This window comes from Capra hircus, chromosome 13, assembly GCF_001704415.2.
Source record: "Capra hircus breed San Clemente chromosome 13, ASM170441v1, whole genome shotgun sequence".
NCBI lineage: Eukaryota > Metazoa > Chordata > Mammalia > Artiodactyla > Bovidae > Capra > Capra hircus.
In genome coordinates, this window is record NC_030820.1 from 70,351,665 (window position 1) to 70,378,051 (window position 26,387).

General features: G+C 43.1%; 1 protein-coding gene across 6 annotated transcripts in view; it reads right to left on the bottom strand.

The window, feature by feature from the left end:
- The window catches only part of PTPRT (protein tyrosine phosphatase, receptor type T), a 1,156,023-nt gene that overhangs the window by 90,632 nt on the left and 1,039,004 nt on the right, over positions 1 to 26,387 (bottom strand). For 5 of the 6 annotated variants that reach the window (XM_018057887.1, XM_005688694.3, XM_018057889.1 and 2 more), the window contains one exon: positions 4,588 to 4,778. In XM_018057887.1, the coding sequence (XP_017913376.1) occupies positions 4,588 to 4,778 (191 nt within the window). The remainder of the gene's footprint in view (positions 1 to 4,587; positions 4,779 to 26,387) is intronic. The other variant, XM_018057888.1, reaches the window with a different exon arrangement.

Here is a 26,387-nt window from a genome sequence, read left to right on the forward strand (position 1 = left end):
TGTACTTTTCATTTCCCATGGCACTTACTTGTGGAAGACTCTATAAGCCACAGATTATGTTTTCCAATTGCTCCTGTTCTGTATTACCTTTTAGAACCTTGCAGCTGCCCCTCCCTTCAACAAGAGATGGAGTCTAGGGACTTCCCTGGTGGCTAAGTGTCCAAGTGGCTAAGATTCTGCACTCCCAATGCACGCAGTCTGGGCTTGATCCCTGGTCAGGGAACCAAGATCCCATGTGCTACAAACTAAGAGCTCATATGCGGCAACTAAAAGACCCCACATGCCACAAAGAAAACTGAAGACCCCATGTGCCACAACAAAGACCTGGTGCAGCCAAATAAATAGTAATAAAATACATTTTTTTTTTAAAGGGATGGAGTCTAATTCCTCTTCTGTAGAGTGTAGGCAGTTATTGCTTGCTTATAACCAATATAAGGTGGTAAGAATGTTCTGTGTGGTGTCCAAGTATAGGTCACAAGGGGTAACGCACTTGCCATTGTGTTCACTAGCAGGCTCACCAATGGAGCCCTGCACCACTACGGAAGAAGTTCAAGGATCTTGAGGCAAGCTTGCTGTGAAGAAGCCAGGCTACCTGAAGAGGCTGAGTGTAGGTGTTCCAGCTGGCTATCCCAGCTGAGATCCCAGATGACAGCCTACATCAGTGGGTAGCCATGTGAGTGAGGACACTTCCAGATCACTTCAGCCCTAAGCCATAGAGCCTTCCAAGTCAAGGCTTCAGACATCACGGTGTAGAGACAGACTATCCCTGCTGTATCCTGTCCAAATTCCTGATCCACTGAATCAACATGCATGATAAACTGGTTGTTTTACATCACTAAGATTTGGGGTCGTTTGTAACACAGTATGTTTTTACTGTCTACCATACTATATTAATTCCTTGGTGGCTCAGACGGTAAAGCATCTGCCTATAATGCGGGAGACCCGGGTTCAATCCCTGGGTTGGGAAGATCTCCTGGAGAAGGAAATGGCAACCCACTCCAGTACTCTTGCCTGGAAAATTCCATGGATGGAGGAGCCTGGTAGGCTACAGTTCATGGGGTTGCAAAGAGTCGGACATGACTGAGCGACTTCAATGTCAATGTCAATACAATATTATTTACTAACACATTACAATAAGTAAGTTATTGTAAAATAACAACCTTATTTTTAAGTTTATTGTTTATTTTGAGGTTCCTCTGCTAGAACACAAGTTTCACAAGGACAAGGGTCTTCGTCCATTTTTGTTCTCTGGGGTATCCCAAATATCTAGAACAGTCCTTGGGAATAGTAAATTCTCAGTAAATATTTAATGAACAAATTTGTAAGTGACTGAAAAACTTAAGTGAATTTTATAAGACACAGCTTGCTACAGCTGAGAGGTCTCTTATATGTCAACTTGTCAAATCCACTCATTTGTATGAAAAAACTGAGCAGAGTAGGGGAGTGACAAGCAACAAGCAGAGCACACGGTGTGTGGCTTTGAGAGTAGGCCTGGCAACCCGGGAATCTTCTATCTACAGAAGGAAATGGTCTTCAGGTAGATTTGTGATTCTTTGCTCAGTCTGCAGCTTCCAGACATCACAGGAGCCTTGATGATCAAAACAACATCCAGCTACAGTCTCTGTTACTGGAAAGACACTGTGGGAAGACTCCTGTTAAGTAATGCTTTCCAATTAACCTCCAGTTAATCAGGAAATACTGTTAACTAGAAGCTAAGCATTCAAGCTAACTGATTAATATAATTTGAAATGACTGAGGGCAAGTCTAGTCTACTTAATGCTATTTCTGGTTGAAGTCCAAATGATGGAACAACATGTATTGTTTTCTCTTTCACTATAAAAGCAGTTAATTTCCATGCTGGAAAGTTTGGAAAATATAAAAAAGTGCACACAGAAAACACACAAAGAAAAAAAAAATCAACCCAAATCCCACCACACAGGGATGGATGCTTTTAAAAGCAACATCATTCTGGGTGTCAATGAGCCAAGATTGTCAAATAAATTTGTATTTCTGTTTTCAAATTTTAGATTGCAAGATTCTTAGAACAGTGTTCCTCAGGCTTTGACTACTTGGCCACCTTTCTGATAAGTCACACAGATCGATCCCTTAATGCTATTTGAACATTTAAAACAAATTAAAAATTATGACTGATGACTTATTCAACCTTCATGATATTGACTATGACTTTATAAACAACACACCCTCTCCTGACATTCGCTCAGCAGACAGATCTACACAAGTGAGTGTAAATGCGTTCGTGTGTCCCCCTCACCCCATCACACACACTTTCAGGGCTTGGGATTGAGGCAGGAGATAGATGGGCCCCAGGCTGAGGAGCTCCAAACAGTCTCCCCGTGATGCTTCAGAACAAGAGATAACAACAGAGCCCTGCTTGAATAAAAGATAAGCTGATCACATTTTTTCTTGTTCTTGTGGTCAAGGATACAGCCCAGACCACATGTGAGCAGAAAAGATCCTCAGGGGTCAAAAAGGAAGGAGGGGGGTGCCAGCCCATAATATGTCCTGCCAACCTCCCAGAAACCTTCACACTAGAAAATTCATCTTGGCTGAAAGATGTGCATGCCCACTGGAGAGGGCTCTGAGTCAGACCAAATATGGACATGAGCAAGATGACTGGCTGAGGGGACCTGCAAAACTGCCCCCATATAAGAGAGCTAAGCCACTCCTACTGGGCAAAAATCACTGAGTCCACCTGTGGATTCTTCCACATGTATGTCACTTCTAATACCTGCTTCACAATCTTTGTCTCTTTGCTGAACTCTTTTTTCAAAGCAGATAAGGACCGAGGTCCTGCTTCCAGCTGCTGTACCCCACAGCCCCCTGAGACCAAGAACATACAAGCAACCTCCTAGGAAATAAGGCCCAGGGAGGTGAGGTGATGGGACTATCTCCTGCGGTTCTTATCCCAATATCCTCCCCAAATTTATAGATTGAATATGTGAAAAATGCTATTTTACTTAGACCATATCTGAAATTAACTGCTAGTTCTCCTGAGCTGGTAATTACTTACATTCATTGACATAAACGTTTTTGTTCTCATAAATGTGTCAAATGTTCCCCTTGCTACCATGTTTTACACTCTCATAAAGTTTTAGGACCAGACAGGCTCTTAGTAATCACCGTATCCAAACTCTTCATTCCACTAATAAAGACTTTTAAAAGTCAGATTGCAAAGCGAGAGAGGCCACACAGCTTGTTGCACTGGGGTCTGGACCCCTCCCCCATAGTTTGGCACAATTTCATGACCTCACACAGCTTCTGAAACACTGCTGTGTAAGCTCTTTCTCAGAATACAGTCTGAGAGTTAAACTTAGTCCTCAGTACCAAGAATTCCAAATGTGTAGCATCTGAGTCAACGCATTTTCACTGCACACACTGAAACTGAACCTAGCATATTTGGGCCACATGCTGCATGTGAAAGAGAAAAAACACACCACCACCACAAGAAAACCCAGTGCAAATAACCCAGAGCTTGGCACACAGTAAATGCTCAAAAGATATTTTGGGAAAGAAGGAGGAGAGGGAGAGAGAGGAAAAGAGAAGAAAGAGATGCTCTTTCCAAAGCTGCTTGCAGCTGCATTCTGACTGGCTCAGGCTGCTGCTAAGTCACTTCAGTCGTGTCCGACTCTGTGTGACCCCATAGACGGCAGCCCACCAGGTTCCCCGGTCCCTGGGATTCTCCAGGCAAGAACACTGGAGTGGGTTGCCATTTCCTTCTCCAAGGAAGGGTGGCACAGGAAGGGTGCAAAATTCCTCCAGGGGAGTGAGATGCTCTTTGGGACAAGAAAACATCTTAATGAGTTTCTCCTTTTTTCATTCTATTTTTTTGTTTGCAGAAGGTGGGGCCTAATGGGCAAGGAGTGAAACAAAAGGAGTGAGATATAAGAAAGCTAAATTGTTCCGCATAAAAAAGTAAAGGGAGTGTGGGAGTTCCCTTTTGGCTGCTAGAAAAAAAAGGAGGACGGAAAAAAGGAAATTTTGAGGACATTAAAAAGAACTTTGGGGAAGGAAGTGGATAGAGACCTGTCAGATGACCAGAACCTCAGAAGGACTTGTATCCGGCTGTTTCCTGTACTGCAACTCTGTGATTTCACAAACCTCAGTAACAACCGCTACTCACAAGTCCCTGGCAACAGAGACAGGCTGGGGAGCAAGGCAAGGGATGTCCAAGGCAAGGATACAGAGAAGGTACAGAGAAAGGGGGGACGGCGGTCACCAGGTGAGACTGACTGGGGGGTGTTGAAAACACAACCGAAGCATGACTACGAGGCAAGAGGTGACCAGGAGCAAGCAGACCGCCTAGAAATCACTGCAATGCAGGGGACACCTGCTGGTTTTTCTTCAACGTGTAGGACGGGGGCTCAAGTCATTCTCTCTTCCTATTGAAGGCAGATGTGACTCCAAACTGATACCGTGGATCTGGGTGGGGACTGAGACAGTGTATTTCTGACATGCTGCCGGGGGCTGCCGATGCTGCCGGACCAGGGACCATACTTTGAGTAGCAAGACTAGCATCCAGGAGGCTTCTGCGCCCACCAGGGAGTTTCCTGCAGGGTGGTCTCTTACCTCATACTCCTCCTTGAACCCGTAGCCTTGGCCCCTCTTCATCTGGGTGATGTGCTGGAGCAGGTCAGCCACCCGGATGGCGGGCTGGAACTGGTCTCGGGGATAGCTCATCTCCACGGGGTCGCAGGCTCGGTAGGGGTGAGTCTGGATCGTGAGGGTGGGCTGCGCCAGCTCCCCGCGGCTGCCATCTGCTTCAAAGAGAAGGAGGCAGAACAGGCCATCACCTATAGGAGCTTTGCCCTCTGTCCTCTGTCCCTCCCCCAGCTTGACATGGGGAGGACCGAGGGAGCTAACTCGGGACGGCCGATCGGGGAACTTCAGAAAGAACAGAGATGGTGGTTTCCCTGGCCTGGCTGTAGTGGCGGGTTTAAGAAACTAAACAACAAACAAACCAGTGATGCAATAACCTGCGGTCTGTTTCTACTTCAAGGGCGCATCTTTACGGAGTAAAGCCAGGCTTCCGGGCTGGCTGTCAGCTCTGTCGGTCCTCCAGGCTTGTCAGGGTGGCCGTGGCCAACCCAGGCCAACCCCAGAACCAGTGAGAAGCCGGGCAGGCTGGATACTGGGAGCACCCTCCTGCAGCCTGCCTGGAATGTCTTGGTGGTCCCTGGAGATCAGAGCCACTTGTCTGCTTCAGGTCCATTTGACTGTGTCCTTGCGACCAGGTTTCTCTACCAGTTTGTTTCCCTCAGGTTCCCTGGGAGGAACTGGAGCCAGTCTTGGATCCACAGTAAAAAGTGGGACCCTCACCCTCTCAGCTGCTCTCCAGCTATGGCATCTGCAGTGTGACCATTTTCTGCCTACTGTCTGATTTCCCCAGCAAGTAACACTCTTAATCCAGGAGAGATGCTGTACCTACCTCACAGGTAGAGAGGCCTGGACCTCCTCCTTCAGCTGCTTCTCCCAGGCCCGGGCCGTATACCTGATCTCCTTCATCACCTCTCCTTGGTACAAGATCTATAATCTCCCCTGTTAACAATCTTTAGACACACTGAATTGAGCTCACTGCTCCATATTAGTTGGGCCACCCTCAAAACGGATGCCTGTTGAGGGTGGAATTTGAATTCTTCTGCTCTCCTTGTACCAGGAAAACCACTTTCTTACCCTCTGAACTCCCTGCCAGGCACACACTGTCATCTTCTAGGTCCAGTGCATCTCATCCAGAACCATTCAGGCTTGGTTTCTCCTCCCAGAGACGTGGACAGTCTACGCCCTAGACTGTTGTGCCTGTGGTGTGCGTAAGATGAGGACTGCCAGATTTAATGTGTCTCACCCAGATGTTTTCAGACACTGCAAGGTGCCAAGGCAGACCCTACGAGGTCTATGCCACACTCATTTCCTGGGAGGGTTAGCATGTATTTCCTCATTTTCTGCAACTTGTCTTTTCAGAATTCATGCATCTTTCAGTTTGTCTCTATGTCACAATAATCCATCAAACATTGATTCTATAGAAGTGAACTTTCCTCCTATGTGTCGGCATGAGCAAAGCTGTTCCTAGTAAGGAAATGATTGCCGACAGAAAGATCTAGAACTTACAGGTTTATGCACCAGGAACAAGGGCCTAGATGTAAGCACATGATGTGAGCAGGTGAGATGTAAGCACATGTTTCCTGGCAAGCAGGAGGAAAATACAGATTATTTTTCTCCTCTGATGTGAGGTCATAGGTAACACATCTGCACAGGCAATCCAGAGCTGGCAAATGTGGGCACTGTGTCCCTTCTCCATCACACCCTTGTGATCGGGAGTTAAGATTTACTGAGACTTCACCCTGTGCCAGGGACTCTGGCAGGCACTGGAAATGCTCAGAAGAAAGGTTTCACTGACAGTCTAGTACAGCGGTCCCCAACCTCTTTGGCATGCGGGACCAGTTTCGTGGAAGACAATTTTCCCATGGATCCAGGGTAGAAGATGGATTTGTGCTGATTTAGTTGCATTACATTTATTATGCCCCAGCTGATCTGACAGGAGGTGGAGCTCAGGTGGTAATGAGAGTGGTGGGGAGTGGCTGTAAATAGAGCTGAAGCTTCATTCACTCCATGGCTGCTCATCCCTGCTGTACAGCCCAGTTCCTAACAGGCCATGAGCTGGTACCAGGCTGTGGCCCAGGGGTTTAGAACCCTTGTAAGGTGGACAGACAAGGAGACCCATTGGAAGCACAAGAAGAGAAGTGGGAAAAGCCAAGCACATCTACGTAAGAGCAAGGAGGCTGGGATGGAGCGGAGGTGGAGGGTGGCAAGTGATGGGGGCAAAGTTGAAAAGATGGTGTGAATGTCTACGAACCTTCAAGCCAGCAGGAAGGATTTTAAGAAGACACCTTCTCTACATTATGTCTTGTAGCTCAGTAATAAAGAACCAGGCTGCCAATGCAGCGGACACAGGAGCTGTGGGTTCAATCCCTGGGTTGGAAGATCCCCTGGAGGAGGGCATGGCTACCCACTCCAAGATTCTGGCCTGGAGAATCCTCACGGACAGAGGAGCCTGGCGGGCTATAGTCCATAGCGCCGCAAAGAGTCAGACATGATGGAAGTGACTTAGCACATATGCCTTGTAGGTGTCCCAGCTGCCATGGATATATGGCATCCTTCTGGTGAACATCACCCATGGGGCTGGAGAAGAAAGAAACACTTGGGTTTCTTCTCCAGATGCTGTACTTCATGGTTTTCCAGGACAGGATGAACCAGACTCAGTGACTGGAGCCCTGGCAGTGTCTCCCACCTAAGCCACCATCATATACGGGGACAGATATCTTCAGAGACCCATGGGCCTGGGCGGCCTGGGCGACCAGCTGCCTGGCAGAGACAGGCTTCTTAGGATCAAGCACCTGATGAGTTTTGCGAGATGCCAAGTGTTTCCAAAACCAAACAGCTACCACTATGGGTGTTTTCCTCTAAACACAGTGCTAGACAGACTGTAAACTCAGTGTCAGCAAAACCAACACTGGAATGGAAAATAAATGTGTCTGAAATTCAGCAACTTGTATCGCTGTAACATTTGTAATAATGTCAGTGCTGGTGCTAATGACGCTGTGAAGACTCGGAACCAAGGGATTTTCAAGGTTTATTAATTCAACTAGTTGGACTCCCTTTTCCAATGTATCTTACTTCACCTATTCCCTTATTAACCTCCGATAATGCAGAAGTGATGCCTTTTATCACACCCCATTTCACCAGACGCACTATACTTAATTTTCCATCATTAGGTTTAATGAAAACCCAATTTCACAACTCACTTCTCTCAGGAACCTACAAGTAATGCTATGTTTTTATCAGCCCCAATTAAAAAGCATTATGATGTTCCTATTCGAGAGGGAGCCTTAAAACTAATGTGTGATTCTGTTGCTAATTCAACAAGGGCGCTGGAATCCACATGCTGCTCATAAAATGTAACTCGAACCAGCTGGCCCAGGGAGAGAAGAGTTTTCATTTTTCTCCTCATCAGACCCTTTCATGCCATTTCAACTTCTCATTTATGGGTCTTGCATGTTTATTTATCACATAATAATATTTTGCATGTCTTCTGTACTTTTTTCTACAGCTGTTCTCTAGGGCTTGAATTCCCTCCCCACCCTCACCACCTCAACAAGTCTCGCTGTTGCCTATGAGGCACTTGCAGGGCGAGCAGAGGGCTTACGGTGACGTGTATGAGATGCCGGGTTGCCATGCTCCTCTTGATTTCCTCTTTCCTGTCTCTTCTTCCTTGGGAACCTGGCTTTGACCTTCTCTTTCTTTTTCATTCTCCTGCTACCAGTCATTACAGATCTTCCATTAATGTCAGCTACATATTTCTAATCACTTGCTAGGAAAAGCCACTTCAACCAGCTAACAAATATGAACTGAGTACCTACCCTGTACAAAGCACAGACAGGAGGGTGGAGGAAAGCGTGTTCAGAGGAAGAGAAGCTGCCACTTGTAGGAAAGAAGGTGCATAAACACTTCTGACAAAAGTGAGACAGGATGGGCTCTGGGAGGTGAAAGTGTAACATGCCACAGAGTCAGGCGCCGTGGATATATTCCTCAAGCTTTAAGCATTCACACGCCATTTCTGTGGATTTTGCTGTAACTGTGTACAACCTGTATCAGCTCTGTCCATTTCCATGATGATGGAAATAGTCTGTATCTGTGCTGTGCAATATGGTAGCCACTTGTCAGGTGTGACTACTGAGCATGGAAGTGTGGCTAATGTGATGGGCAAACTGTATTTCACATTTTGCTTAATTTTAATTCACTTAAATTTAAAATCCCACATGCGGCTTATGGCTCCTGGACTGGGAACCACAGATCTAGAGAAAGATACAGGAAGAGGGAGAACATTCTGGAGTTACACAGAAGAGTAAAGAGGTCCAGTGGAAATACAGCATGGGCCATGTATGTAATTTAAATTGCTTTACTTATAGCAATAGCAACATTAAATAAGGTTTTAAAAAAAGTGATATAATTTCAGTAAGAAATTTTGTTAAATCCAATGCATCAAAATGACATTTCAATGCAAAACTGGTATAAAATTATTAATGATCTATTTGACATTCTTTACTCATACTAAGGCTTTGAAATCCAAAGTGTTTCAACTCAGCTGTATTTCTAGTGCTCAACAACACATATGGTCACTGGCCACAGTACTGGACAGGGCGGGTATACACAGACATCCAGTCAAGTCAAGTTCCAAAGAGAGCTGACTTAGAGCTACAGTGAACTCCAACCGGCACCTACCCATACAGCTCTGGCAGAGCGCTGTCCAGGGGAATGTCATGTAAGGACGGATGTGCTCTCTATTTGCACATTCAGTGTGGCAGCCACTTCCTGCATTGGTAGATGGATTCTTTACCGCTGGTTATGCCACCTGGGAAGCCCCTATGACTAACACGCACTTCAAATATGGCTAATGTGACTGAGGATCTGAATTTTCAACTTAATTTCAATTAATTTAAATATAAATAGCCACCTGTGGCCAGGGGCAACTTCACTGAATAGTGCATATCTACACAGTTATGCTTTCAAATTTTTTCTTTAAATCAACTTTGAACCAGTTTTACTTTATCTCATTATGAATGATAGTGAAATATAAAATCATCGGCATGATATGCTACTCTTAATTTAAACTAGGATATGGGCTTCCTTTGTGGCTCAGATGGTAAAGAATCTGCCTGCAATGCAGGAGACCCAGGTTCGATCCCTGGGTCGGGAAGATCCCCTGAAGAAGGGAATGGCAACCTAGTCTAGTATTCTTGCCTGGAGAATTCAAGGGACTGTATAGTCCATGGGGTTGCAAAGAGTTGGACATGACTGAGAGACTTTCACCTCACTTCACTTCAAGTGACTAAACAAGATAGATGTGCACAGATTTGTGACCTTTGAGAAAGTGTACGTTCACACCACACCCTCATCTCATATCTCCCTCGGGAATTTGTTCTTACTCGATGTAATGGCAGACAGAATTACCTTGTCTCCCAGTCTTAAATCTGACCAACTATCCAGGGTTGAACTTGTAAAACTAATAGCAAATGTAATGCCACCTCCCTGTGCCACCTTCCTAGAGCTGAAATGGTCATCATACAGTTGACACCTCTATACTTTGTTATTGAGGTAACACTGGCTTAAAGGACAGAAATGTTTCATCTTTTCCCATTTTCTTTCCTGGTCTCAGAGAATCTAGCAAGCCAATACAGGGATCATGCATCTCCAAGTCCTTTCTCTTCCTCAGTCCCTTTTATTGGCAAAGACAAAAGAAGGTGAGGACTTCCCTGATGGTGCAGTGGTTAAGAATCTGCCTTGCAATGCCAGGGATGCAGGCTTGATCCCTGGCTGGGGAGCTAATATCCCACATGGCTTAAGACCTGATACAGCCAAAAAAAAATATATATATATATATATACATATATAGACAAAAGAGGGTAGATAAACACCTTTGTACCCCAGAATGCAGGTTCAGTATTAAGAAAAACAACTGTCATGGGAAGGGTCGTGGGAAAGTGCTTCTGGATTCATCTGCTTAAAGAAATCAATCTTTCTCTTTGTGGGGAGAGTATGAATTTCTTCTTCCACGGCTCTCGAGATGGAAGGATGGTGGAAGACACGCCACATAGGAGAGGGGACTGTGGACACTCATCACTTCTCCTGCTTCAGCCACAAGAAGAGGATTCCAATCAGCTGAATAGCAAAAGCGACAGTAAGAATCTGCCTTCTCTGTTTATTCGCAAACACCAGTCCTGAAGAGACCTCTTCTCCTTCAAAGTTGAGAAAACAGAAACAAAACAGCACGGAGTCTTAGAAAAATCCACAACGTGAAAAAGAAGAAAAATAACACTCTGGATGCTGAGAAAAATAACGTTTTCAAAAGAACAGAGTAGTCTGTGATGACTACTGACTCAACAGTCATCCTCCGAATTCTTCCTTTCTGGCAGAACTCCCAAATAAACTTGGATGCCCACACATTTTCCATGTGACTCAGAGGAGGATGGCCCTATTCCAAGACCTAGGGGCAAATCCTGATTTCCTTAAGCCATTTGGGTGTTTCTATCATCTCTGCCAATTCTCAAACATTTTCAGTGAGCTAGGAGGGATGTTCTATTAGGAGTTCTTCTAGGCAAGATTTCCTTGCTTCTAAGAAGGATACTTCAGCAACTTCCGTCTCCTATTGGACACTACCATGTGTGGGCTTGATGCTTGGAACTGCTAAAGCAATCTTACCTCCTAGAGGGGATCCAGGCTGAGGACAGGGTCAATATGAGATGGCAAAGTAGAGAACTTGAAAGGAACTGGAGCCTTAATGACATTCTTGTTCTTATCATTCAACCAAGCCATGGAACCTCCTCAAACTCCTGACTTCCTCTTTTGTAAGATAATACATTAACCTACTGTTTAAGCCCATTTGGGTTTTTTTCTATAACTTATACAATAGAAAATAGAAAGGCATTTGAGTTGGTATGGAAATCAAGAAAACATGGAACAATAAAGGTAGTGAAAGATTAACTATGAAGACAGATATGGATCGAGCAGGGCAAAGAAAGATGAAATCAAAATATATTAACAAAATTAGAATGGACATTGGAATTTGTATTGAGAATAAGCAACAGGCAGAAACCTGGGGAGAATTAGAGAACTTTGCAGTGAATATACAAGGGAATGAGAACAGTGAGACTCCTATTTTCCTGATATCTATCATGTGTGTTCACGTGTAAAGGCACCAAAAAGACATTTTCAGAGAAAAGAAAACAGACATAAAGACACATAATTGCTGTTATCAAAGAAGAGAACAGAATAAATGAAATAGATGTGATAATAAAGGATACAATGTAAAAACAGCTCTTTGGCAGAATAAAAACCCCAAATTTTCAAATGTAAAGAGCTCTCCATTGTACTACTTAAAAATAGAACAAATCTCCTGATAATATTATTAAACATTATTGATGTGCGAAAACTCAGATAAACATCTAGGCTGGAAGAAAAGGCTATCTATAAAGAAAAAGAAAAAATATTTTCTGTTGCTTAAATTTAAATGCCCAAAATCACTGGAACAAAATTGTTGAGGGAAAAATGCTGAGACTCCAAAATCATACACTGATAAAGTTGTTTTTCATTTATGAGGCTACAGAAAGATGTTCCCTGATGCACAAAGACTCAGGAATTATACTGGCTCTGATTCTTTTCTAGAGGTGTGGGGAGGTAAGGGGAAGAAAATGCTTTAATTAAAAAAATAAAATAAAAAACCCCCACAAGATTGGAGGGAATCATGTTATAAAAAGAACTGATTTGTTATACAACAAAATCAGTTAAACAGAGATATGAGTATGAAAATAAAAATAAATGTGAGTTGAAACAGAATGAACTGTAAAAAAGAATTCTTAAAGAGAAATGATGTAAAAACAGCTAAACTAAAAATACTGGATTAACTTCAGAAATGTTACTAAGGAAAACCAGGAAATGGTGACTGATGAATCACTAGAAAAAGTATATACATTAACTTCTATACCTTTTGCAGTGGACAGCCAATATATACTATTTTAATCTTGTTCTTAAGTGAAGGATCTAATTTTAAGCACGTGTATGCATATCTATGTCAATGTGCGTGTGTGTGTGAACACCCTTAAGTTAAAGGTTTCAATTTGTAGAATAAAAGGAAGAGTATACACCAGGGAACTTTGCTCAATGTTATGCGGCAGTCTGGATGGGAGGGGAGTTTGTGGGAGAATGGATACCTGTATATGTGCGGCTGAGTCCCTTTGCTGTTCACCTGAAACTATCACAATACTGTTAATAAGCTATATGCCAATACAAAATAAAAAAACAAACAATAAAAAGAAGGGTGTACAGCTTTCAAATAGAGACAACATACAAAAGAAGCTCTGGACCCAATCACACTTGTGTCTAGGTTCCACATTTGTTCTCTGTGAGAGCAACTGCAAATCTAGCAGTCAGCATACAAAATCTTGTAATAGCACAGAAAAGCTTCCTGTCCTGAAAAGCAAATGAGAACCACCCTATAGGACTGTTTTCATAATCCAAGACATGTTAATTCCCACAGAACAAAATCGCCTCCACTAAAGATGAATTCAAAGTGGGAAAATAAAATATAAAGAATGACAAGCCATGTGCGGAAGCTTATCCCCACGAGAGAAAGTCAGCAGACACAATACACAAAGAGACATGCCTACCAAGAATTGAAAATAATAAAACTGTCTAAGAGACAATAAAATAAATACACTTAGACTGATTAAGGAGAAAATGGAAGGATCATGAACCACAGCTTAAGGCAACACATCATGGGAAAAAGATGGGTGGCTTTGCACAATACAAATCTAACTTCTAGAGATGAAAAATACAGTTGGTGAAAGTAGTAAGTAAATAAATATAAGAACAGATGTTAATGGGACATAATGGAAGTTAAGGACACAACAGAGAAGCTGAAGAAAAACAAAAGGTGGCTCTTTCCTTTGAAAACACCGATAAATTAGACAAGCCTCTGCCAGAAATGATTAAGAAAAAAATGACACACATAAACCACTTTACAATCATCAGAAACGGGTAGAACACTTTTATCACATACTTGGTCTGGCAAGTGAGTAAATGACTAGGAAAACCATGAAATACATCTGCAGACTCTGATGAACCTGGCCAGGGTCTGAAGTTAGCTACTGGTCCTTTACCAGAGCACCAGCTTTTTCTTAAGAGAAAGCTTCATTTTGAGATAACTGTAGATTCACATGCAGTTATAAGAAATAACTTAGTGAGGTCCCTTATACCCTCCACTCAGTCCTCCCCAATGTTACTGTCTCACATAACTGATATACAGCATCGTGATCAGGAAATTGACATGAATACACTCCACTGACCTTACTCAGATTTCCCAATTCTACACGACCTTGTGCATGTATGTTTATAGTTGAATGTAACTTAATCACAGGTATTGATTCCCGTGGTGGCAGAGCCAAGATGCAGAAACACTTCCAGCCCAAGGATCCCTCACACGACAAAACACTGGCCTCGGAGTTTCTCTCTTGTCTCTAGGCTGAGGGCTGACTCCTGGACGCTGGGTGACTATAGCAGCAAAGAGTCTCTCAGTGATACCCTGTGATCTATGAGAGCCCCACAAACTGGGGCTCCATCTTTCCCGATGCTCCTCTAACCCAGGGGTCCACAGGGTTTCCGGGTACGGTCATGCACTCCGTGCACTGCTTGATTTTAGACAGGGCCATTCAAGTACTAGCCTTGTTCTTACGACTGCTGCTGAAGCTAAAGCTCCAAAACTTTGGCCACTTGATGTCAAGAGCTGACCCCTGGGAAAAGACCCTGATGCTGGGAAAGACTGAGGGCAGGAGGAGAAGGGGATGACAGAGGGTGGGACGGTTGGATGGTATCACTGATTCAATGGACGTGAGTTTGAGCAAATTCCAGGAGATGGTGAAGGACAGGGAAGCCTGGCATGCTGCAGCCCATGGGGTTGTAAAGAGTTGGGCATGACTTAGCGACTGACCAAAAACAACAACGATCAGTCTTTAGCTGTTCAAGTGACCAGTGGTGGGGATCATTATTTTTACTTTGGGAAAATCATAGAATGAAAAGGTTCACCCATGTGGTCTCTGGGGAAAGAATAAGGGAATTATCAGTCTGTGGCTCAGGGACCTAAGAGATGAGCCAGAGTTAGGAAGGGAGACCTCTGTTTAGAGTTTCTCCTGCGGGTCAGGAGTGAACTGGACCCGCATGAGGGGTTTTGTATGTGTGTGCACGTGTGTGTGTGTGTGTGTGTGTGTGTGTGTGTACACGTGTGAGCAGGACTCAGCAAACACATGAGTGTCCCCTCACCTCTGCTACAGTCAGAGGGAATTTTTTTTTAAATCTGTTTCATAAAACAGACTTCTAGGTATGGTTGTGTTTGAAGAAAGGATTTCACTATTAAAAAGAAACTATGAAAGTCATTCTTTTTTCTCCCCCCATTTTGCCACAATTTCATGAAAATTAGTGGGAAAACGTCAAAACAGCACAAGTGCTGATATCAGCCAGGGTTCACAGAGTAGGTTTTATGAACTTTAATTCAAACAAAAATGAAGATTACATGCTGTGCCAGAAGCAAAAGACCTGTAGCAATAAGAGGATGTTTTTTGGTCTTAACTGCTCAGTGAGCAAACTAGGATATGAGAGGAATACAGCTGTGGGGGTGTGTGGGGTCTTGCAGATGTCCTGCTGAACCACAAAGGAGAAAAGGTGTTACTCTGGACTTTTAAGGTGTTTTAGCTCATTGGAAACACAAACTCTTTTTTCATAATACCTAAAGTGAAAGTTGCTCAGTCATGTCCGACTCTGCGACCCCATGGTCTATAACAGTCCACGACATTCTCCAGACCAGAATACTGGAGTGATATTGGGATCTTCCCAACCCAGGGATTGAACCCAGGTCTCCCGCATTGCGGGTGGATTCTTTACCAGTAGAGCCACCAGGGAAGCCCAAGAATACTGGAGTGGGTAGCCTCTCTCTTCTTCAGTGGATCTTCCTGACTCAGGAATTTAACCAGGGTTTCCTACACTGCAAGTAGATTCTTCACCAGCTGAGCTTACCAGGGAAGCCCAAGTCCAGTGTTTAATTACTGCATATTTACCATCCACTTTTACTTTCAGAGGCACTTAAGTTTTGGTATCTGCCCCTAAAAAAATTTTGTAAGCAGATGATACAGCATGGTACACATTTTGGCTGGTAGAGAATGGCTTCCTGAGAAGTACTCACTTAGCAGATGAGAATGAAGTATGTTAAGAAGAATATGTGAGTTTCCTCAATGTTGAAAGATTATCACCATTGTGAGGTTATTAAATACCATCAGGAGAAAGTTCTGTATATGGTTGGTCATGTCAATATATAACAGATAGAATATTCCAAAGAACATAGAACATGTCCTGCTTAGTAAGTTACTTGAAGCAGAAATAATAAAGAAAAGTAAATTGTATGGTTTTGATATTATCGCAAGCAGGAAAGAGGGATTCTGGGGTGGCTATTGAGAGAGGTTTGTATAGGGGTGATGACAGACTGTGTGGGGGAAGGGTGGGTTTATCTAAGGCTGGGGAAATAGATGGGGAAACAGTGGAAACAGTACCAGACTTTTTTTTGGGGCTCCAAAATCACTGCAGATGGTGACTGCAGCCATGAAATTAAAAGACACTTACTCCTTGGAAGAAAAGTTATGACCAACCTAGATAGCGTATTCAAAAGCAGAGACATTACTTTGCCAACTAAGGTCCATCTAGTCAAGGCTATGGTTTTTCCAGTGGTCATGTATGGATGTGAGAGTTGAACTGTGAAGAAGGCTGAGCACCGAAGAATTGATGCGTTTGAACTGTGGTGTTGGAGAAGACTCTTGAGAGTCCCTTGGACTGCAAGGAGATCCAACCAGTCCATTCTGAAGGAGATCAGCCCTGGGTGTTCTTTGGAAGGAATGATGCTAAAGCTGAAACTCCAGTACTCTGACCATCTCATGCAAAGAGTTGACTCATTGGAAAAGACTGACGCTGAGAGGGATTGGGGGCAGGAGGAGAAGGGGACGACAGAGGATGAGATGGCTGGATGGCATCACTGACATGATGTGGACGTGAGTCTGAGTGAACTCCAGGAGTTGGTGATGGACAGGGAGGCCTGGCGTGCTGTGATTCATGGGGTCGCAAAGAGTCGGACACGACTGAGCAACTGAACTGAACTGAACTGAAGGCTGCAGCATTGCTGTGACTCCAGCTTGGGTGGGACATGACAGTGTTTCTCTCTAGCTCGAGAGTTGTGCTCACACTAGAAATAAGCAGCTGAACATTTTGTGTTCTGTATCTTTCATTGCATTCCAAGACCCTCATCTTCACAGGAAGGTGTTTGATGGAGAGAAAAAAAGGTAAATAATGCATCACACTGAAAACATCGGCTTGTCTTATTTCCTCTCTCTCATTCATCAAAATCATCATAAGACAAAGGTATGCAAAATACTTGCCGAGTAATACTTAGCTAAACTAGAAAAACTCAATTTTGTGAAGTTTTACAATCTTCAGCCTGACAGGTGACTCTGTCTTTTGTTGATGTATAAGAAAGAGAAAACGAAATGACTAAACTTGTCCGGGAGAGGAAATTTACATGTGCAACAGCTGTTTGAAACAAGTTTGCCATTATCCTGGGTGGGAAGGTACCTGATTTCTCCATTTCAAACCATGCCCTGGATCCTTAAGCAGCGTGTGTGGATATAGTAAGGTACAAAGACAACTGAACCAAATAGAGTGGAGGCAGCACAGTTGTGGAGTTACAAGACTGTCCATCCTGGTTTTGCCACTAAATTGTCTTGCATAATGAATTTCACCTTTCTGGATCTTAGCTTTAAAATTATGGGGTTAAGTTAGACCACTGCTTCTCAAATTTTAATATACATGCCAAAAGAGTAAACAATGCATATTCTAATTCAGTGATCCAAGAACTGCACTTGTAACAAGCTCCCCAGTGATGGTGATGGTGTTGGTTCCTGGACCTGTGCTTTGAGTAGAAAGAGATGAGACAGTTTCTAAGGGAACTTCCAGTTAAGAAATACAATTGGATCGCAGCCATTCTGACTGGTGTGAAGTGGTACCTCATTGTGGTTTTGATTTGATCCAAAAATCTGCAAGCAATAAATGCTGGAGAGGGTGTGGAGAAAAGGGAACCCTCCTACACTGTTGGTGGGAATGCAAACTAGTACAGCCACTATGGAGAACAGTGTGGAGATTCCTTAAAAAATTGCAAATAGAACTACCTTATGACCCAGCAATCCCACTGCTGGGCATACACACGGAGGAAACCAGAATTGAAAGAGACACATGTACCCCAATGTTCATTGCAGCACTGTTTATAATAGCCAGGACATGGAAACAACCTAGATGTCCATCAGCAGATGAATGGATAAGAAAGCTGTGGTACATATACACAATGGAGTATTACTCAGCCGTTAAAAAGAATTCATTTGAATCAGTTCTGATGAGATGGATGAAACTGGAGCCAATTATACAGAGTGAAGTAAGCCAGAAAGAAAAACACCAATACAGTATACTAACACATATATATGGAATTTAGGAAGATGGCAATGACGACCCTGTATGCAAGACAGGAAAAAAGACACAGATGTGTATAACGGACTTTTGGACTCAGAGGGAGAGGGAGAGGGTGGGATGATTTGGTAGAATGGGAATTCTAACATGTATACTGTCATGTAAGAATTGAATCGCCAGTCCATGTCTGACGTAGGGTGCAGCATGCTTGGGGCTGGTGCATGGGGATGACCCAGAGAGATGTTGTGGGGAGGGAGGTGGGAGGGGGGTTCATGTTTGGGAACGCATGTAAGAATTAAAGATTTTAAAATTAAAAAAAAAAAAAGAAATACAATTGGTTCATTAATGGTCCTAGAGTTACTCAAAAAAGCAAGCACTGTTCTTTCTGCTTTTAGTGAACAAACGAAGTAGTACAGCTTAGTAAACTAAACAAAAACATTCAAGCAATCAAAGCTGATGGCCTTACTCTGGGAAGGACAGATACCTAACATTCTTGTAAGAATAAAGCTGAGTGTGCACATCAAGGGTTAGCATGGCAGACTCTCAGCTGAATTATACAAGCTGATCACTGGAATGTCCATCTATTTTGTTTTATGTAGAGGATCTCAAATCTTGATGTTATCTAAGAGACACTCAGGAAACATGTTAAATATAGACTTCTTCTTTAGACCCAAGGATTTAGTAGCTTTAGTTTGGGGCCAGTCATGTTTGGGAACTACATATGCAATCATTTAATGCAGGTTGGGCAGTGACTGATGTTACAAAGGGGAATTTTGACTCAATTCCTGATTAAAACCTAGTCAAGGCTATGGTTTTTCCACTGGTCATATATGGATGTGAGAGTTGGACTGTGAAGAAAGCTGAGCACCGAGGACTTGATGCTTTTGAACTGTGGTGTTGGAGAAGACTCTTGAGAGTCCCTTGGAGTGCAAGGAGATCCAACCAGTCCATTCTGAAGGAGATCAGCCCTGGGTGTTCTTTGGAAGGAATGATGCTAAAGCTGAAACTCCAGTACTTTGGCCACCTGATGCAAAGAGTTGACTCATTGGAAAAGACTCTGATGCTGGGAGGGATTGGGGGCAGGAGGAGAAGGGGACGACAGAGGATGAGATGGCTGGATGGCATCACTGACTTGATGGATGTGAGTCTGAGTGAACTCCGGGAGATGGTGATGGACAGGGAGGCCTGGCATGCTGTGATTCATGGGGTGGCAAAGAGTTGAACACGATTGAGCGACTAAACTGAACTGAACTGAAAGATCAGTCCTACAAGCTTGCTGCTCACAAGCTTCTCCAGAATTCTAGTGGCTTCTTCTCATGGTAATAACAGTGTGCAGGTCACAGGGGAATCACTGTTATACAGAAACTGCCTTGGAACAGTAGCACTCATCAGATATCAAAGCTTTAAGGACTCCTGAGAGTTGCAATGAGAGGTCTTAACTACAGTTCCTACTCTTTTTTGGCTATAGAAATACATCAGAAGAGCCAAGGCTAAATCCTGGCTCTACTACTTATGAACCAAAAAGTTTTTGGTAAATTCTTATAACATCTCACATGTTAAGTTATGTAATAATTATCTATTATGTGTGTGTACCCAGTCACTTAGCTGTGTTCGACTCTTTGAGACCCTGTGGACTGTAGCCCGCCAGGCTCCCTTGTCCATGAGATTTTTCAGGCAAGAATACTGGAATGGGTTGCTCTTTCCTTCTCCAGGGTATCTTCCCAACCCAGGGAGTGAACCTGCATCTCCTGCATTAGCAGGTAGATTCTTTACCACTGAGCCACCTGGGAAGCTATTAATTATCACTACATTACAAACCACTCCAAAACTCAGCAACTTAAAACAACAAACATCTACTCACAGTTTCTGTCGGTCAGAAATCTGAGTGCAGCTTTCATGGGTACCTGTGGCTCTAGGTCTTTCATGAAGCTGTCCTCAAGCTGCCCGGTGTGACTATGGCTGCATCTGAAGACTCATCTGAGGGGAAGAATCTGATTTCAAGTTCACCCATGTGCTTGCAAGCAGATTCACTTTCTCATGGGTTACTGGAGCAAGGTCCTCAGTTCCACGCCCAGTGGGTCTCTCCATAGGGCAACTCACAACCTGGCAGCTGATTTCCCACAGAGCAAGTGAGAGAGAGAAAGCCAACAGGCTAGATGGAAGCCTCAGTCTTTTTATAACCTAATCTTGAAAGTGATATGTCAAGACTTTGTTACATTCTATTCATTAGAAGTCAGTCAGTAGAATAGCCTGGTTCAATGGAAGGGATGATACAAGGATATATGAAGCAGGCAGGAATCACTGCGGTCATCTGAGAGACTGCCAAATACAAACCCCAATGTCACTGCACAGTGGTTTTGTGAGAGCCCAAAGGAATCATGTCAGTACAAGAGCATACATGTGCTACAGCAATACACACATGTAAGTATACATATTATAACAATTTATTTCAAGGGGTCCAATCAAAATCCTCCAGCTACTTTTGTTTAGCTTTCATTAACAGGCAGTGGTTAATTCGTAAGTGGTTCTAAACTATTCTCTCTACACATTTCTCCAACACCTGGATACTTCAAGGGAAATAAATGATTTAATGTTCCTTATAACATGAATTGCCACTGACAACAATATTTAATCATTAAAGAGTTAACAGTGCACTCTGAATTGCATTACCCAGATAAAACATTCACTCCCTAAGTAAATGAATTAGCCACATAATTGACAGTCGATTCCAGTAATAAAACACTAATTAAGTGATTCCGCTAAGTAAAAAGTTCAATGCAATGAATTTGCTAAACAATGGTCTAACAAATTTTCATGCTAAACAAATGACTTGAAATGGTGAATAAATGCTCACCATGTGCAGGGTCAGTTGAAAAAGCAATGGTGCTTTTAGAAACCAATGACAGAAGTGACTGTGCAAGCTAACACCCTTAACAACATTACATCGGGCTCCTTGCCAAGCAGGGACCTAGCAGATATGTCTGAATGAGGTGGAGGTATGAGACTGGGGGGTGGGGAGGGGAGGAAAATCACCATGGTCATAGCAGGAGTGACTAGGTTAAAAGAGAATCTGCAAAGTCCAGGACAGCCAGACTGGAGGCATAGCAGAAGTGAGAATGGGAAAGTGGAGGAAGGCTTCAATGCCAGAACTTCCTGGGCTCATGAAGATCAGACTCAGTACCAGAGAGACTGGAAAGCAGTGGCTTCATAGGTACAAGGATCCTTGTAGTCCTCTGGAAGCATGTTGGATTAACTCATTTACTATGATGTCTTCTGAAAGATCTGGATTGAGATAAGTCAAACTAATTGTGGGCCTCATTAGTTTGGACTTCCAACTTCTCTCCAACAAAGAACAGTGTAGATTGCTCATCATTAAAACCTTGTTCTCTGGACCCTTTGTTGACAAAGGTCCGTATAGTCAAAGCTATGGTTTTTCCAGCAGTCATGTATGGATGTAAGAGTTGCAGCATAAAAGGCAAAGAATCGATGCTTTCCAATTGTGGTGCTGGAGAAGACTCTTGGGAGTCCCTTGGACTGCAGGAGATCAAATCAGTCAGTCCTAAAGGAAATCAACCTTGAATATTCAGGACTGATGCTGAAGCTCCAGTACTCTGGCTACCTGATGTGAAGAGCTGTCTCATTGGAAAAGACCTCGATGCTGGGGAAGATTGAGGGAAGGAGGAGGCAGTGTAGACAGAGGATAGGAGGGCTAGATAGCATCACTGACCCAATGGACATGAGTTTGAGCAAACTCCGGGAGATAGTGGAGCCTGGCTTGCTGCAGTCCCCGGGGTTGCAAAGAGTCAGGCACAGCTTAGTGAGTGAACAACAGCAACAACTCTGAGCCTTTGCGGCTAGAATAGGGTCTTCCTTTTCCTTAAAAACAACAGGCACACTCTTGCCTTGGGAACCTCCAACAGGAACACTTCTGACATTTTGTCTCCTTCAAGTCTTTGGTCAAATATTATCTTCTGTAAAGCTGCAATGCTCCCCACTTATAACTCCAAACACCACTTACCTTATTCCATCTTTTTTTTCATAGCCCTTGTCAGTTTCTACAATGCCATATAATTCACTTATCTTTCTACTGTCCATTCTATACTTCTTGTCTCTCTCTTTCTACTCCCTACCACCAATATCTTGCTAGCTTTATGAGGACAAGGAATTTTTCCCCACTTCATTCACTGATGGGGTATGAGAGCCTAAAATGTATCTGGCACATAGAAGGTGCTCAGCAAACACTGCTGAATGAATGCATGGCAGGAGGGTTCTCACTATGTTCTAACCACTGAAGGAAGCAATGCTAAAGACGTCATCGAAATATGCCATCTCCCTAGTGGCCTCAGAAGTGTCTGCATTATCTCACACTATTTGGATCATTTGTAAAAGAAATATTAGGCTTGCAACCCTGATTAAGTCTTACTACATATGTGACCTTGAACAAATTGCACTTTAATATCTCTAAACCTCAGTCTCTATAGTTGTGAAAGAAGCCTGCTGCCAATAATAACTGTCACTTCAGATATTCTCAGAATCAAAGGATATAACGTACCCTGCATAGCCCCTGGTACACAGTTAGGACCAAATAAATGTTAGTTTCTTCCGCTTTCTTCTTCAAAGACAATGAGGCACATTCCTTAAACATAAGAGTAAATTGACTTTTTAGATTTTCCCAGATATTGGGAATATCCACAAGTGAATAAGCAGTGACTGGGAAACGAGGTGAAGGAGGCAAAAAAAAAAAAAAAAAGTTAGAAGCACAGAGGCCTCTGAAGGAGACGGGAGAGGTCACAAGGGTAGGGGTAGCAGGAACCACAGAGCAGTTCTGAAGAATGTTCCTTCTGTCTTCCAGGCCTGCACTGGATGATGGAATCCAAGGATGCCATTACTGGTGATGAGGTCTTTAGAATTACTGATGAAGACACTAGGTATCTGTATATCCCCTCCCTCTATGGTGGATTCATGTTGATGTAAGGCAGAAACCAACATAAAATGACAAAGCAATCATCTCCAATTAAAAATACGTAAATTAAAACACACACACACACACACACACAAATGATGAGGACAAAGATACTAAGATCAGGACTTCCTAAGAAATAGAGTTGCAAAGAGCACCCCATCCACCTCTCCCAGACTAGTGCAATGGTCTCCTCCCATCTCCCCACCTCTACCATGGAATCAAACTGTAAGAGCAACCTTAGTCATCTCCATGCCTGCAGGACCTCGTTTTTCATGCAATGGACAAGAATAGCCAGTTGAATACCGCATAGTTAAAAGCGAATTGTTGTGATCCATCTTGATCACAAAATTAACATAATGACTCATTCAACAAATACTCATCAAGCATCTGCCATATATCAGGCTCCTAATACTAGTCTCCAGGGTTACAGTGCTAGCCGATACAGAAGTGGTCTCTATAGTCTGGAGCTTACAAATTAGCAAAGAATCAAACATTAACAAGAACAAAACCTCTGAAATAAATATTTAAATGCATCACACTTGTAATAAGAGGGACTAGAAAAAACGGTCATTGTTTAGAGATTGGGGAGCCCTCTAAAAGATGTCAGAGAATCATCTAAATGATTAATAAGGGTAAACAATGGATGACAGAAAGAATGTTGTAGGAAGGGGGAATGGAATTGTGGAAGCCATGCTGTTGAGAAAATACTTAGTGTTTCCCAAGAACAGAAGGAAAGCCAATAAGACTGAACTATATTGAGGAGTCCAGAGAAAAGTTAGAGATAAGACCAAAGATGTAGACAGGAATCAGATCATTCCGATTCTTACAGGCCATCAGTTCAGCTAGTCAGTTGTGTCTGATTCTTTGCAACCCCATGGACAGCAGCACGCCAGACTTCCCTGTCTATCACCAGCTCCCAGGAGCTTGATCAAACTCATGTCCATCGAGTCGGTGAGGCCATCCAACTATCTCATCCTCTATCATCCCCTTCTCCTCCTGCCCTCAATCTTTCCTGGCATCAGGGTCTTTTCCAATGAGTCAGTTCTTTGTATCAGAGTGGCCAAAGTACTGAAGTTTCAGCTACAGCATCAGCAATGATATGCATTTTAACTTCATTTTGAGAGCAAGAGGGAGCCAGTGATAGATTTTTAGATGGACAGTGGCGCAGTGAGATTTTTATTTTTTTTATTTTTTTTAGATGAATATATTGTGATGTTTATTCTTTTTTAAATATAAATTCATTTATTTTAATTGGAAGTTAATTACTTTACAATATTGTATTGGTTTTGCCATACATCAACATGAATCCACCACAGGTATACACGTGTTCCCCATCCTGAACCCCCCTCCCTCCTCCCTCCCCATACCACCCCTCTGGGTCGTCTCAGTGCACCAGCCCCAAGCATCCAGTATCATGCATGGAACCTGGACTGGCGATTCGTTTCATATATGATATTATACATGTTTCAATGCCATTCTCCCAAATCATCCCACCCTCTCCCTCTCCCACAGAGTCCAAAAGACTGTTCTATACATCTGTGTCTCTTTTCCTGTCTTGCATACAGGGTTATCGTTACCATCTTTTATTTTTACATTGCAGAACAGGCTTGGCAAGTAGCTATTTTATAAGTAAAGCATATTAACGACATTGAATTACTAGGTAAACCTCTGCTGAGGGGTCAATTTGCAAGGAGAGTGATGGGACAGTGAAAGAAGGGTTATTAATAAGAGTGCCCAGGGACCAGCTTTACAAGTACATGTATTTGTCAGAGCACAGCTGGCTGAAGACTCACTGGAGGACCACACGTGTCTTCACTGTAGCAGAAGCAGAAGTGACTCTGCTAGTGCGGAAGGACTCGCTTACTTTCTGATCCTCTGTCACATCTATAGATCAGAGGGAATTTCAGTCAACTCAGATCAAAGACCCTGAAGATGAAAGGGGTGTTCACCTTGGAAAAACTGAACTGGCCCAATGAGACATTAACTGAATAAGGATACTAATTTCAAAAATCAAACATATCCAAGTATTTTCAGGCACCAAATCATCAAAATACTGACTGAAAAAGAAAACATACAGCAAGGATGGAAATTTAATCAATACTGCTAGGCTTAAAAACAGTCCCAAGAATGGAATGTTCTAGGACAGCCTCAATCCACCTGCTTCATTACAAAGAGTTGGCCACACCAATCTGTAGTGACTATTAATTCTGTAAACAGGTATGTGTGTATGCGTGGGTGTGGATGTATCTGTAAAACAAAATGTCCATGTGCACCAGAGTTTTGTGCTAAGTCACTTTCCTTGAATCTGATATATACAGACACAATATTTACTTTTTGTTAGTCTTATTAACTCCCAGCCCAGTCCAATACATTCTCCTCACTATTATTAGGATGCTCTTTTTGAAACTGGACTCCATTCTGCTTCTCCACATCTCAAAATCTGTGCAAGCTCCTTGCAGAAAACATTACAAATTCCAAACTCTCTAGTTTTTCACAATCTTTAAGACACAGTCCTTGATTACCTTTGTAGGTTCATTCCCCACCATGTAACCCCAGGGAGTTAATAAACCAAATACTCCAGGGATGGCAAACCACTCATGATTACAAGTTCTAGGGAAAGGACTTCCTGAGAAAGGGATCAGGGTCAGCCTGATCTCAAGGAGAAACAGCACCTTGGACAAAGACACCAACATCTGTCTCTTGTCATTCACATTCTCAAGTTCCAGGGCAGAGTTAATTTTATTGATGTCTTTTGGACTCTGTCTTTTAGGGAATACATTTACACTCACAAGAAATTGTGCATGAGAGCAAAAGCTCTTTAAAGATTCTGAAGATTTTTAGAGACCTTGACAACCATGTGCTAGTAACGGAGGAGTTATCACTGCAGCCTACGTGGAAACTGGGGCTGTGCAAAGTATTGCTACTCCTAGTCTTCTTTTTATCAGCCAAGTAGACCTCTCACACCTTTGTGTACATATATTCTCTATTAGGATAACAAGGTAATTTATCTCCAAGATGACCACCATTCATTGCTTCCCTTCTTATAGGCATGTGCCATCTCCCCTATGGACAGGTGGGAGCTGCTTCTGTACTGCTCACCTGTGGCTACTTTTAACATTAATATGGAGCAGAAATAATGCTGGCCAGTTCTTGACCTTGTTTTAAGAGGACTGGCATTCCCCCTGGCTTTCTCGGAACACTTGCTCTGGGGGAAGTCAACCATCTTGCAATAAGTCTGACTACCATGAGTCTGCCTTGATACAGAGAAGACTAAGTTAGATGAATAGGAAGAGGAGCCAGCATCCCC